Genomic DNA, 16,303 nt, shown 5'->3' with positions numbered 1-16,303 from the left:
TCCTCCATCTACTTTTCAGTTTGCTTTGCTAGCTCATCCAGATCTTGCTTCTTAACTGGAGGTATTTCCCAAATTCTGTTCTAAGCTATCTTCTTTTCTCCATCTTGTAATCTCTCTCAGTAACCACATCAACTCTCATGGAAATATCATTACAAATATTGAGTTATAATCTCTTCTGAATATGATGGTAAGTTTTACTGACTGGCTTTTCTGTGGTATATTTCTCTTAATATCTGTAATCCATGAAGATTTAGCTTATTTAAGAACATGATTCTAAAGAAACTCCATAATATGGGTTCACTTTCTCTTTAATCTTTGTGGTTGTTCTCTAACTGACTACATCATCTGGTCATCTCCTTGGGGTATGTCATTTATCACAGGAGACCTGGGTAGTGTATATGTGATCCAGTGCAATAAGATACTTTGCTCCAGATAGAACTAAATGTTCTCCCTACTATTGGTGATTCCAGAGGGTCATTTCTTTTTTTTCTTTTTATTTATTCATTTATTTATTTTATTAATTTTATAATTATAAAAATTTTTTTGACAGTACATATGCATGAGTAATTTTTTAAAAAATAACATTATCCCTTGTATTCATTTTTCCAAATTTTCCCCTCCCTTCCTCTACTCCCTCCCCTAGATGACAGGCAATCCCATACAGTTTACATGTGTTACAGTATAACCTAGATACAATATATGTGTGTAAATACCATTTTCTTGTTGCATGTTAAGAATTGGATTCCGAAGGTATAAGTAACCTGGGTAAATAGACAGTAGTGCTAATAGTTTACATTCAATTCCCAGTGTTCCTTCTCTGGGTGTAGTTGTTTCTGTCCATCATTGATCAATTGGAAGTGAGTTGGGTTTTCTTTATGTGAAGATATCCACTTCCATCAGAATACATCTTCATACAGTATTGTTGTTGAAGTGTATAATGATCTTCTGGTTCTGCTTATTCCACTCAGCATCAGTTCATGTAAGTCTCTCCAAACCTCTCTGTATTCATCCTGCTGGTCATTTCTTACAGAGCAATAATATTCCATAACCTTCATATACCATAATTTACCCAACCATTCTCCAGTTGATGGACATCCATTCATTTTCCAGTGTCTAGCCACTACAAAAAGAGCTGCCACAAACATTTTGGCACACACAGGTCCCTTTCCCAGAGGGTCATTTCTAAAGATTTAATTCACATACATTAAATGCTCTTCCAAGTTTCATTTTCCTAATCTATAAATTAAGGGTGAGGAATAAATGTTCTCTGATATTCCTTCTATCTTTGCTATCCTGTGATTTTTATCCAGTCTTTGCAAAACACCACATTTTGTGTTAAGGAATTTATCCTATTCAGAGAAGACACAATTTGTATTCTTATGGAATGTAATATAGATCTTTGTCTCTGACACAGATGTGGTGATAATTTGTAAAATGGTGTGCTAGATGCCATTCAGAATGCAAATTTATTGTATATCCCTAACTTGTCCTTGATGTAATTTATTATAGCTATATTGTCTCACATTTTCTAAACTTTTTAAAGTGATTTACATTTCAACTGATAAATATTTATATATTTATCTAAATTTAAATGTTCATTAGTGAATTTACTTTTAACAGTTTTAAAAATGAATTTTACATGATTAGTTAACTTTTGATTGTATTTAGGGAGAGGCAAGTGTATTTCTGTGAAGTACTCCTACATTTACTTGAATTTGACTTTGAAGAGTTATTTGTGTACCTTCAGTTAAATGTGGGTGTGCCTCTTATCATGGGAATTTACTTCCATTAAAATCAGGAAGCTCTAATATGGGAGGTTTTTTAGGAGGGGCTGAAAACCATCCCGTTTGTAGTCTTTTAACTCCCTAGTGCAAGTTCTAGGCTTAAGTGGACAGTGTCATCTGACAACTTTGCTAAAGTTTGCAGGATAAAGGATAAAATTGGGGAATTCAAAGAATAGTATTTTTGATTTTTTGACATTTTATTACATGCTTAACTTTCCTTTTTTTTTTTTTTTTTTTTTTTTCATTAAGATGAAAAAAAATTCTCACAGCCCCATTTCCTGTTTCTAGACTGTGGATTTGATAAGTATTTTATATGTTTTCACACCTGCTAGTGTTTATTTTGTTCACCTTTATTTTTCTTCATAGTATTTAGACGAATATTTTTTTCTTTTACCAGTTTGTCTATGGGTCACATTATTTTGAATCATAAGATAGAGAGATCCAATAAATCTTTGTTGTTGTTTTTTTTTTTTTAAAGGGAAAAAAAAGAGCTGTTGATATTTAGGGTGTAAACTTCCCTGTTGTCACTATCCCTTACTAATACTGTGAGCAGCCCTTAGGAGTGGGGAATCATCAAGCTAAGTCTTAAGGAGTGGTGAACTGCTAGTTAAATTAAGCTACTGTGCTGAAACAGTATTGGGTTCAGACTCACAAGTAGCCTCTGGATTTCTTTCCTGTACTTTTCCCGTATTTTTTTTCCTGTTGAGGAGTGATCAGAAATCTACCTTCCTTCCTTCTTCCAAAAAATCACGTTGTCAGTCCTAAACAAAATAAACTTTTAAAAATAGACATTTGAAGCACCTTCTATGATCCAAGGTACTTAGTAGCTATTAGAATAGAAGCAGACTTTAAATAAAAACATAGTATCTGTCTTCAACTAGCTTGTAGCTATTAGAGTTGTGATAGTAACAAAATTATAAAAACTAATAGTGAATGTTAAATGCTTTGTAAAGTTAAAAAAAAAAATAGATAAGATCCAAAAGAAAGGATTGTAAAAAACAATTTGCTGGTGATTTTTCTAAATTAATAGATTTTTTCCCCTTAAAAATAATTTTATAGGTTGCATGTTTCATTTTATTAAATAAAAATATTTATAAAATTATATGATTATATACAAAGGCAAAACATAAAGAGAAAAGTTTTTATGGATATGATTGTGAACACCTATTATTTGCATGTGGTAAAAAGAATACAGAAAGGATGTTTATATTTTTTTAAAATAGTATTTTATTTTTCCAAATACATGCAAAGATAGTTTTCAACATTTACCTTTGCAAAATCTAATGTTCCAAATTTTTCTCTCTCTCCTTTCCTACCTTCCCTAGACAGCAAACAATCTGATGTAGGTTAAACATGTGCAATTCTTCTAGACATATTTCTATATTCATCATGCTGTTAGAGAAAAATCAGGTCAAAAAGAGGGAAAAATCACGGGAAAGGGGGGGGAAAATCCAAGCAAACAAACAACAACAAAGGTGAAAAAACTATGTTGTGATCCACATTCAGTCCCATAGTCCTCACTCACATACAATATTAGATGTTGTATGCAGATGGCTCTCTCCATCACAAGTCAAAAAGCCACAAATTACTACACCACCACATGTGAATAACAGGAACAAAACCCAGGAAAAAAGTTCAAAATAATCTTGCCATGTTCAAGTTAACATACATATAGTTGAGCCAATTTGGAACTATATCCAAAGGGCTTATAAAACTGTGCATACTCTTTGATCCAGCATTGTCTTTACTGGATCATAAAGAGATCACAAGGAAAAGGAAAAGGAGCCATTTGTGCAAAAATGTTTTTATAGTGACAGCACCTTATTGTTGAAAAGAGCCACATCCATCACATTTGATCATCACATAATCTCTTGTTTCTATTCACTTCACTCAGCATCATTTCATGTCAGTCTCTTCCTTTCTGAAATCGCCCTACTGATTGTTTCTTATAGAACAATGATATCCCATTACTTTTATATAGTATAACTTACTAAGCTATTCTCCAGCTTATGGGTATACACTCACTTTCCAGTTCCTTGTCACTATAAAAACCTACACATAAATATACAATGTGTAAATAACAAAAGTGGAGTAGAAATAACACAAGAAAGTAAGATATATTTAATTTTATTTAGATATATTGACAGTTGGCAATATGTGTATATTCACCCATAGTAGAGGCTTAATAAATTTGTGTATGTAAGGGTGGGGTGTGCACTTGTTCATACACACATTTGGGTATGTCTTTGATGGGTGATATATAGAGAAAATCATGTGTGTGTAGTAATCTCAATGGTAGAGGGAATATCTGACCAGAAAGTGCCCTCTTAACACTATTGGATCACATTTGGTGGCACAGAGAATATATGAGACTTGACCAATGCATATTGGATTATGGACATGAACTTATCTTCCTGACCCAAAAACCAGTACTCTTATCTATTACATCCTGTTGCCTCACTATACACATGTTGTTTTATTGTTTTATTTAATTTAAAAAAATTTCCATTTTTAAGGAAAAATGAATTTTTCAGTGATTTCAGTCAATAATTTTGCCCTGCCAAATATTTTAAATAACTATTCTGGGTTTTGTTTATATTAGGTGAAAGAAGAGATGTTATTTGAAGCGTTGGTTACTAGGAAGACTGTGACTGTGGGTGAGAAGCTTATTTTGCCATATAAACAGGCAGAGGTACGTATTGGTTCATCTTTTGACTCACATATGAACATTTAAAAATTTTATTTCTATTGTCTTTACTATCATCGATGTGGTTAATATGGTTAATATAGTTAATGATTATGAGAATAACATCAATTTTTAAAAATTTTATTTCTGTAGTTTATATCATTAGTATAAGTTGGCTCCTTCTTTGATCCATATTATAGCACATTTCCTGTTTGTTTGTTGTCCATGTCTTTCAATCAGTTCTTTATAGTTGTTTCATTACAAGTACCAGAAATCTTCTTTGATCTTTTGATATTAGTTGTGTACCAATTAAACACGTAGGCTGGCTGTTGTTTAGTTTGTAATTTGGGTTATCTAATTATCTTGAGCTCTTGCTCAATTTTTTGGTCACATTTACTTGGCATCCTGTCCCTGATTTTTCCATTTCACTTTTTGGTTTCTAATTTGCAGCAACCTGCTCATGTCTGTCATTAGCCTCTTTGTTGCACTTACAATAACCTATAAAATTTTAATTCTTCTGTGGTTATATTCCATGGTTTATAGACATTTAACAAGGAGAATATTTTTTAAAGATGGACCTTTGTTTCAAGGAGAAGTGGTTAAACACATTTTGCATTTGTTCAAAAAGACAAATCTATCTATTCTTTTGCCTTTGTCATACTCTTGTTGTCCTTTTGTAATGTTCTCAGACATATGTCCTTATAAACCAGCCCTGTGAGGTTATGTATCCAACTGCATGTCATTGTTTGGAAGTAGGCAGTTTTCATTAAAGTGGTGGTTCTTGTTAAGTTATGCTAAATGCTTTTAAGAAATTATGAGTCTGATTTGGGGGGGGTTTTCAAATCTTGATGTAGTCCTGCAGTATTATTGCAGAGAGAAAGATCTTGCCATCTTTTGGACTCAGCAACTTCCAGAATAGGGACAAATTTAGTTGGTATTAGTAATAATAGACTAACTGAACAAAATCATACCTGACAAGAAAACAAAAGTTTTTATACCTCTATGGGTGACTTCTTATCAGAAAAGAGCTTTTAAGATGTCATTTCCCCAAATCAGATGCTTCTATATATCAAATAGCAAGCATATTGATATCTTATATTACTATATTTTTCAACTGCTTAATTAAATATGGTCTTTCCTGTAGAATCTGTGAAAGCCCGAGTATTTGCTTCTCATTCTTTCATCAAAGATTGTTTGATGTATGTTGATCTTAAAAAGATTTTGTAGGAATGAGAAAATAATTCTGTAGATCAGGAATTATTGAAGTTCTGTCACTTTTCTTTTCTTTTTTTTTTTTTTTTTTTTTTGGTGCTGTCAGAAAGGTTGAAGGTTTCTTCCTTGTGTTTTTTGTTTGTTTGTTTGTTTGTTTTAACATATTCTATCAGATACCATGAGAATTTATCCCTAAAGATACTTCGAATTGTCCCCTCTGGCACTGATCCCTTTTTGTGTAACTTCATTTGTTTAATCCAGATTTTCTTTTCTTTTCTTTTTTTTAAGTTTAATTTTCAAAAATATTTATTTAAACTTAAGCGCAAAATAAGAAATAACAAAATAGAAAAAAATTGTCATGTGCCAGCAGAATATCAAGGGAAGATTCACAATATGCAATAACAAATTTTCATTTCAAAAAAGCATATATAATAATAAAAGAGATTATATTCATGACTGTCCATCTTTTTTTTTTTGCTTCCTTATAGATTATTCTTTTGTTCTCTTTGCTATGCACTTTTTACTTTATTATTTTTTTCCCCTTTCATCTCCTTCACCTTCCTCAAGTAGGCTACAGTTAAGCACATGTATATTTATATATATTCACACCTATACCCATACAGATAAATGCAAACACTCACATGCAGACATACACATATACAAGCATTTATACATACACATTTCCACATACATAGACATGGGATTTAAAACTATTAATATGGCTGACATAATGTAGATTTTTCTTGAGAAATCCAGATTTTCTTTTCATCTTTGTTTTCTTCATTGTCATTTCAACTTCCACATACAGTAAAATTTGGAGCTCTAATAGTATTTGAATTAATTGATGACTCAACTGGTAGTAGTAATTAGTTGCTTGACTGTTCTTCCATTGGCAATACTATGTAGCTTACCTCTATCCATAATTTTTTATAATTTATAATCATGTGGCATCATCATAGGAATATTGATAGTAGATTTTTGCATCAGAAGCTTGTTTTATTTCTTGCATCTAACAAGAAATATTAATCAACATATAATCTAAATCAGATTAAGTGTAATTAAAGGGGCAGCTAGGTGGCACAGTGGATAGAGCACCAGCCCTGAAGTCAGGAGGACCTGAATTCAAGTTTGGCCTTAGACACTTAACACTTCCTAGCTGTGTGACAATAGTCAAGTCACTGAACCCCAATTGCCTCAGGAAAAAAAAATGTTTAGCAAAATAAATAAAACTACATTTAATTTGTGGTTTTTAAAGACAACATTTAACATGCAGAGATCTCTTTCTACTTTAGTTTGATACCATTGTTCTCCAGTATTAAAATAGACTTGGGAAGTACTATAGAAAGACTATCATTAACTCTACTTAGAAACAAAGTTGTAGAGTGGATAGAATGCTAAACTTGTAGATAAGAAAAGTGGGCTTGAATTCTTTATCATACACTTAAATATGATCTCTGTCAACATGGAAAAGTCTTAGTCTTTTTGTTTTCAATTTCCTTATTTCACAAATGGAGATAATAATAGCCTTTACCTCATAGAGTTGCTGTGTGAATTAAAGGATATGATAGTTTAAAATGCTTTGCAACTTTAAGGTACCTTGCATAGTGTTGTTGATTCAAATAAGAGTTTATTTTTTTGTTTTTGTTTTTTGTTTTTGATCAGCAAAACAGTAAGCCCTGAGGATTTATATTCTTCACATTAATAAGTAATGACTAAAGGATTTGATGATCTGCTTGACTGCTTTTCTTGTTTTTATCAATCAGTAATCCTTTTTAAGTACCTCTAATGGAATACTCACTGTGCTGGATATTGGTAATACAAAACTGAAATCTTATCTGTCCTCAAGAATCTAGATAAATGTGTACCTATTAAAGAAAATAGAAGATAATATTAAGATAAGGGTACTTGAAGGTTATGGTGCTTGAAGTGAACATTTGAAGAAAGCTTAAGGTTTAGAAAAACCAAGGTAGGAGAAAATTCATTCTGGACATGAGGATTGGTCTTTGCCAAGGCATTTTGATAGAAGATAGAATGTTAATGTGTAAGAAACAACAAGGTCAGTTTAGGTGGAGCATGGCATGAGTGAAGGGGAAAATCTTGGAAGAAGCTGAAAATGTGGTTTGTGAAAGGCTTTAAGTGCCAAATGGAGAAGTTTGTAAATCTTTGTTCCCAGAGATGTTATGGAGTCTCTTGAACTTATTGAATAGGGAAATAATTTGATTATACACATACTTTGGGAAAATCAGTTTATCAGCAACGTGAAGGATATCTAGGAGAGAGGGAAGAGATAAGATTTCGGGATAAACACAATTGAAATTGTAAATTTAGGATTGACAAGAGTTGCTAACTGAATATATAAGATGAGGGGAAAATAAAGAATTGAGGGTATACAGATTTAGGAGATGAGATTTCTGGACTTAGTAGCTTCAGTAAGTGTCTATCTGAAAATCTTTATCTTCTTTCAAGATTTATTTCAGGTATTTCCTCTTCTGTACAGTTCACCACTTAATTGATGCTTTTCCCCTCTTTATATTGTTTCATATTTTGCATTTTATGTATTCATGTATTTCCCCTATAGATTGTTAGCTCCTTGAAGAATGTTCCTTTTGAAAGAAATCCCTATTCAACAAGCACTGCTGAGAAAACTATTCATCATTTTGACAGAAGTTAGGTTTATGCGTGTGTTATGTATCTCATATCATGGCAAGCTCAAAAAAAGACATACATTCTTACTCTTTAACATTATAAATAAATCAAAGGAAAACAGGAGGATTGTAAAACAAGCAATAGACATAATTAGAAAAATAAAATAGATCACATTGATTATGTACAAATAAAAAGCTTTTGTGTAATCAAAATCAATGCAGCTAAAATAAAAAAGAATACTGTAGATTATGGAAGAAGCTTTGCTATCCATATCTCAGATCAAGGTCTGATAATTCTCATAGCTAACATAAATTTATAAAACCAAGAATCATTTCCTATTGAAAAAGGAATCAAAAGATGTGAGCAACTATCTCTAAAACTATTAACATAAGAATGCTCTATATAAGTAAGAATGAGAATCAAAACTATTGAGTTTTTACTTCATACTCACAAATTTTTTTTCCAAATTTATTCTATTTGAAGAAACAGAAGAAGCAAAAAGGAAAAAGAGAAAAGCAATTCAAAACAAAACGAAATGAAACAAAACAAGAGAGAACATTATCATGTGCCCAGCAGAACATAGGAAGGATTCAAAATTTATAACAACAAATATCGATTTAACAAAGAGTGTGTGTGTGTGTGTGTGTGTGTGTGTCTGTGTGTTTTTATGTATAAATAGAAGAATCATACTCACAAATTGACAAAGATGAGAACTGTCATTGTTAGAGGAGTTGAAAAGACAAATTCACCAATAGAATATTGACAAAAAATTTGAGTTGGTTCAGCCATTCTGGAAAACAATTTGGAATTGTGCTCTTTAAAAAAAATAACTCAAGATTCTCATATCCTTTGACCTGTAGATCTCTTAATAGGAATATACTCAGAGGAGATCAAAGACAGAAAAGTCTTACTACATATACCAAATCATTCTAAGCTGTGGTAACAAAGAAACAAAGTAGATGCTCCTCAGTGAGCAAATGGTGGCAGGTAAATGTAGCATTGAACTTTTATCCCTGAACTTCATACCCATTTTGTATATAGCAAATGCTTAATAAAATGCAAATCTAATCTTTGACTTGTTTCCCTGTTAAATTGTGTTTATTAGATTAAGTTCAGTGCTCAACTCTATTGAGATCTTTTAGTGTATTATCACTTTCTATTAAGTATTATCTGTCAGTTGATGAACATTCATTTACTCAAATCATTGTTAAGAATGTTAATTAAAGAAGGCCAAACTCAGATCATTTTTAGGAAACCCCAGACAAGTTGACACTGACCTAGAGTCCTAAGTCCATTTAATCTCATTTTCTTCTCATGTCTTTATCTTGTCTACTGTAATAGTTTGAGGAATAAATTCAAGTAAATTCAGGTAAACTATATCAGCATCATTTTCCCTAATTTACAAATTTAGTAATCCTTTCAAGACAGGAAATCATTTTTGTTTGACATGAAATCTATTGACTTTTTATAATTACATTTTCCTTTTTATATGTTGGTTTACCATCTCTTTAATGTATTTTAACTTTTTCTCAATCAGTTATCTGTTGTTTTCTGATTGTATTCTTTTTCCTTTGTTTTAAAGTATTTTTTAGCTTTAGGCCATTCTTGAGCAGTTAAAGCCAACCTGCTTCAATAATTTCATCTTTGGTGTTTCAAACTCTTTTCCCAAGTATTCTCCTCATAAATTCAGCCATCTTTAGAGTTATTTTTTAGTGTGTACTATATAGAATATTTTTTTGTATCTTATTGCTTCTTTAGGTGTTCATTTAGCACTGCTCTAAGTAAGTGAATAGAGACTACTTCCTTACCACTTCTTGACTACTCTTTTCTTATAGCATGTAAGAAAACTAGAATTAAGAATATTCTGCTTTTCCTACTATCTCCTTAGTATAGAATGGATTTATTTTCTTTTTTGGTGGAATTGTTAACCTAGTAGTTTTTTTGTTTTTTTTTTTTCTTTTAAAAAATATTATTGGGACTATCCGGATGGCACAGTGGATAGAGCACCAACTCAAGTCAGGAGGGACTGAGCTAAAATTTGGCCTCAGGCCACTTAACATTTACTAGATGTGTGAGCCTGGGCAAGTCACTTAACTGTAATTGCCGTGCAAAACAAAAATAAATAAATAAATGGAATACTATTTTATTTTTTCCCAATTACAGGTAAAAACAATTTTAAAGATTTTTTTAAGTTTTGAATTCCAGTATACTCAAAAAGTTATCAAACTGTGCATACTCTTTGATCCAGAAGTGTTACTACTGGGCTTATATCCCAAAGAGATATTGAGAAGGGAAAGGGATCTGTATGTGCCAAAATGTTTGTGGCAGCCCTTTTTTGTAGTGGCTAGAAACTGGAAATTGAATGGATTGTGGTATATGAATGTTATGGAATATTATTGTTCTATAAGAAATGATCAGCAGGATGAATACAGAGATGTTTGGAGAGACTTAAATGAATTGATGCTAAGTGAAATGAACCAGGCAATCATTATACACACTTCAGCAACAATACTATATGATGATCAATTCTGATGGACGTGGCTCTCTTTAGCAATGAGAGGATCAAAATTAGTTCCAGTCAATCTGTAATGAACAGAACCAGATACACCCTGAGAAAGAACACTGAGAAATGAATATTGACCACAGCATAGCATTTACATTCTTTTTTGTTATTTTTTGCTTGCATTTTTGTTTTTTCTTCTCAAGTTATTTATACTTTAACATATTTAACATGTATGGAACTACCTGCCATTTAGGGGAGGGAATGGAGGGAAGGAAGGGAAAAGTTGAAACAGAAGTTTTTGCAAGGGTCAATGTTGAAAAAATTACCCATGTATATGTTTTTATATTAAAAGCTACAATAAAAAAAATTGTAAAAAAAAGTTTTGAATTCCAAATTCTATCCTTTACTTTCCTATGATATCAGGTAAGCAATCTGATATAAATTATAGATTTACATACATATAAAATATTTCCATATTAGTTATTTTGTGCAAGACTCAAACAAAAAAAAGTAAGAAAGAGAATGGAAGTGAAAAATAGTTTGCTTTTGTCTGTATTCAAACAACATCAGTTCTATCTCTGCAGCAAGATAGCATTGTTCATCAGAAGTCCCTTGGGATCATCTTGGATTGTTGTAATGTTCAGAATAGCCAACTCATTCAAAGTTGTACATCATACTGATTCTGCTCTTTACTTTGTATCAGTTCATATGTGTCTTTCCAGGTTTTTCTGAAATCATTCTGCTTGTCATTTCTTACAGCACAATAATAGTCTATTGTAATCATATCACAGTTTATTTATCTATTCTCTGATTAATAGGCCTCACCTGGATAATAGGTACCACAAAAAGATGTTGTATAAATATTTTTCTACAAATAGGTCCTATTCCATTTTTTAAAAAAAGCTCTTTGAGATAATATATCTAGCAGTGATGTTGCTGGATCAAGGGGTGTGCACAATTTTTGGACATAGTTCCAAATAGCTCTCCAAAGTGGTTGGATCAATTCGCAGTGGCACCAAAGATGTATTAGTATCCTAATTTTTCCACATCTCTGATTTTTAGCATTTTCCTTTCTATGTCATATTAGCCAGTCTAATAAGTATGGTGTAGGACCTTAGAAATGTTTTAATTTTCTTTCTCTAATCAACATTTTCAAGCATTTCAAACATTCTTTTTCATATGACTAGGCATAGGTTTGATTGATATCTTTGAAAATTGCCTATTTATGTCCTTTGATCATTTATCAATTGAGGAATGATTCTGTTCTTAAAAATTTAACTCAATTCTCTATTATCTTTAAGAAATAAGACTTTTATTAGAGATATTTACTATAAAAATTTACTTAGTTTCCTACATTACTTATATAATTTTGGTTACATTGGTTTTGTTTTTGCAAATCATTTGAAATTTTATGTAATACAACTTTCATTGTTCTTTAATATCTTGGTCCTAAATTCTTCATTTATCAACATATCTTACAAGTCAACTATTCCATGTTCTACTAATTTGTTTATGCTCTCACCCTATATTTCTAAATTTTGCCCCATTTTGCCCTTCCCTTGGTATGTGGTGTGAAATGTTGGTTTATGCCTAGTTTCTGCCATCCTTTTTTCCAGTTTTCCCATTAGTTTTGGCCAAATAATGAGTTTGGGCCCCAAACCTAGGCTTTGTTGCTGACAATTTATGTAAGTTTATTTTTTGACCTTCATCTTTGCACTTTATGTTAATTATTCATGATACTTTTTTTAGTAGATTCTATAGGAATTTCTAAATATATTGTCATATCATGTTTTTCATTTGTTTGTTCATTGTCTATTCTATTTTCTAAAATTTCTTTTTCTTCTCTTATTGCTATAAGCCAGTATTTCTAATATAATTTTGAATAATAATGTTAATAATGGACATCTTTGTGTCACCCCTTGTTTTATTGGAAAGGCTTCCAGCTTACCCCTATTAAAGATAAGGCTTGCTGATATTTTTAGATAAAGACACTTATCATTTTAAGGTAGGCTTCATTTATTCCTATGTTGTCTCCTGTTTTTATTAAGAATGGATGTTGTATTTTGTCAAAGGCTTTTTCTGAAATTATTAAGATAATCACATGGTTTCTGATGGTTTTGTTATCAGTGTGATCAATTATAATTTTCCTAATATTGAACTAGTCTTGCATAACTACTCTAAATTCCATCTGATCATAGTATACAATTCCTCTGTGTTAATTGCTCTAATCCTTTTGCTTCTATTTTATTTTAAATTTTTGCATCAATGATCATTATGGAAATTGGTCTATAGTTTCCTTTTTCTGTATTTCTTTTTATGTATCAGCACCAGTTTTGGTGGCACTACTTTTCGCAAATGGATTATATAGTATTGGGATTAATTGTTTGTTAAATGTTTTGGTAGAATTTGCTTATGAATCCATCTGACACTGGAGATTTTTTACTTAGGAAGTTAGTTGATAGCTTATTCAATTTCTTTTAATACCATAAGTTTACATAAAATCCTATGTGATCTTATAGATGTTTTGTTTTTGTGTCTGGGTACCTGAACAGGAACAGCTCATGGTGTAAGGGGGAGAAGAGCTGGCCACAGATTTTCTGGCCAAGTTACTTGAGTCTAAGCAATAAAGGAATTTTCCTCATTAGGAGAAACTGAAAGTCAGAAAATCATAGGTTTAATTAGACCAAAAAGAAAAAAAAATCTTCTTGTTTATTACAAATATTTAGTCATTTTTGATTCATGTCCTTAGGCATGAGCATTTTTTAAAAACCTCATTGAATCTGTGATCCTATCAATCTGGCCATTCTCTCTGGTAATACAGATTATAAAATCCATCTGCTCCCCCTTTTGATCCTATTAGTGCCAGTACTGGGTCTGTTTCTCAAAGAGAATGTAAAAGAGGGGAAAGAACCCACATGTGCAAAAAATGTCTGTCACAACTCTTTTTGTGATGGTAAGGAACTGAAAATTGAGTGAATGCCCATTAATTGCAGAATGGCTGAATAAATTGTGGTATTTGAATGTAATGGAATATTAAGGTTCTTTAAGAAATGATGAGCAGAAATGATGAGCAGACTGATTTCAGAAAAGCCTGGAAAGACTTCCAAGAATTGATCCTGAGTGGTAAAGTGAGCAGAACCAGGAAAACATTGTACACAGTAACAGCAAGATTGTGCCATGATGAACTTTGATAGACTTAGCTTTTCTCATCACTCCCCAATAATTCCAATAGACTTGTGATGGAAAGTACTATCCATATCTGGAAAAAGAACTATGGAGATTGAATATTGATTGAAGCATACTCTTTTCACTTTTGTTTTTGTTTTTTGTTTTTCATGGTTTTCCCCTTTTGGTTTTTTTTTTTTTTTTTTCACAACATGACTATTCTGTAAATATGTTCAACATGATTATACATTTATAACCTATATCATTTCACTTGCTGTGTAGGAGAAGGGGTAGAGAAGAAAAGATTGTGGGATTCAATATTTTATAAAAGTAAATACTGAAAACTGTCTTTACATGTAATTGGAAAAAATAAAATAAAAATACTATTAAGTAAAAAAAGAAAGAAAAAGAAAAAGGTAAAAACTTTAAAAAATAAAACCTACCTAGAGGAAAGTCCCCTTCCTATAAGTCTTGTGACATTTACATGAATACTTATGCAAAAGATGGATTATCCATCTACAATCACTGTTAGTATATAGTCAGTCCACATCTTTTTTCCCATTATATATTTCTTTGGCTTTTTTTTTTTTTTTTTTTTGCTATTTTTTTGCATGTAATTTGTTCATACAAGGCTACATTGCACTATATGTCTTTCTTTTACCTTCTAGGTGAATTACATTTTTAATTACTTGGATATTATGGCATTAGAGTCACATCTGTGTAATATTACCATAAAATTTTTGATGCATATTATACCCTGGGCAAGCTTTGGGCACTTGAAAATGTGAAACAATTTCCCCACTGTCAGGAACTCAGTTCTTCTTCAAATTTGTATTCATTTATTCAGTTTTCAGGAACACAAGTATTAATCTTAATATTTTTTAAAGAAAAAAGTGTGATTTACTTTCTGATAATTTAGTTTTCAAGATGACTGTCAAGTATTTCTTTAATACTTTAAGTATTTGTGATTTCATCTTTGTTGCTATTCCCTCAACCAAAAGAGATAATTGCCATTTTAATCATATTCAGAAGTTGTAGTTCCAAAAGAATCATCCTATAGCCAATTTGGTAACAATTCTCTTTGAATTTAGCTTTGGTATCAAATGAGAGATGTCTAATTTGATACCAAAGCTAAATTCAGAGAGAATTGCTGGCCAGCCCAGTATCATAATGTTACAATGAAACTTTGGTGTAGTATTTATAAATTCAGGAGAAATATATTATAACCAAAAGAGAAAATACTTGTATTCTGTGTCATTCTCTGCTGCAACAACCATGTATTTTTCTTAGAGTACTTGTTATTGATTAAATTGGATAATTATGGGTTACATATAGTAGATTTAAGAGGCAATTTCCATTAAGGAAAATGGATCCTATTAGTTTTGAAATGAAAATCACTTGTTGTTATGTAGTTATTTTATTCATGTCCATCTCTTTGTGACTCCATTTGAAGTTTTCTTAGTAGTCATTCTGGAGGGGTTTGCCATTTCCTTTTCTAGCTCATTCTATAGATGAGGAAACTGAGGCAAACTGGGTTGAGTGATTTGGCCAGTCACTTATATGCTTCCATCATATGCACCATCATGCTTCCAGTTACTTATGTTTGCAACTTTTGTATCCGTTGTACAGATAATAATTTTCCTAAAACCACAAGTTTGATCATTTCATTCTTCTACTAAGATAATTTTAATGGCTATATGTTACCTTTAGAAGAAAATAAAAACTGTTTTCTTAGGCTTTTAAAGCCATTTGCACCCTATCTTATATGTTTCATCCTTTCTTCATGATTTTTTTCCCCCCTGAGACTGGGGTTAAGTGACTTGCCCAGGGTTCACACAGCCCAGGGTTCACACAGCTAGGAAGCGTTAAGTGTCTGAGATCAAATTTGAACTCGGGTCCTCCTGAATTCAGGGCTGGTGCTCTATCCACTGCGCCACCTAGCTGCCCCTCCTGATCACATTTCAAAAAAATTTTTATACACACACATACACACATACACACATACATACATACATACATACATACACTTACTCCTTACTCCTCTAAGTATTTTGATATCAGTTTATACATATGACCTCATGTAAAATGTTTATTAGCTATGTTGCAAAATTAAAAAGGAGAAAAAAATAAGAGAAAATTGGAAAAAGTATACTTCAGTCTGCATTCGAGTTCATTAGTTTTCATGCCTGAACATAAATAACGTTTTTTATCATAAGTTCTTTGGAATTGTCTTGAATCATTGTCGTGATTAGAGTGACTAAATATTTCAGTTTCCCAATTGATTATCCTTATTATACTGCTATTTCT

General features: G+C 31.6%; 1 protein-coding gene across 11 annotated transcripts in view; it reads left to right on the top strand.

Annotated features, from left to right (window-relative positions):
* Nucleotides 1-16,303, top strand: part of MYO9A (myosin IXA) — a 274,357-nt gene that overhangs the window by 118,941 nt on the left and 139,113 nt on the right. For all 11 annotated transcript variants that reach the window (XM_074296171.1, XM_074296170.1, XM_074296173.1 and 8 more), the window contains one exon: nucleotides 4,387-4,476. In XM_074296171.1, the coding sequence (XP_074152272.1) occupies nucleotides 4,387-4,476 (90 nt within the window). The remainder of the gene's footprint in view (nucleotides 1-4,386; nucleotides 4,477-16,303) is intronic.

This window comes from Sminthopsis crassicaudata, chromosome 2 (assembly GCF_048593235.1).
Source record: "Sminthopsis crassicaudata isolate SCR6 chromosome 2, ASM4859323v1, whole genome shotgun sequence".
NCBI lineage: Eukaryota > Metazoa > Chordata > Mammalia > Dasyuromorphia > Dasyuridae > Sminthopsis > Sminthopsis crassicaudata.
This window is presented reverse-complemented; position numbering and strand designations above follow the sequence as displayed.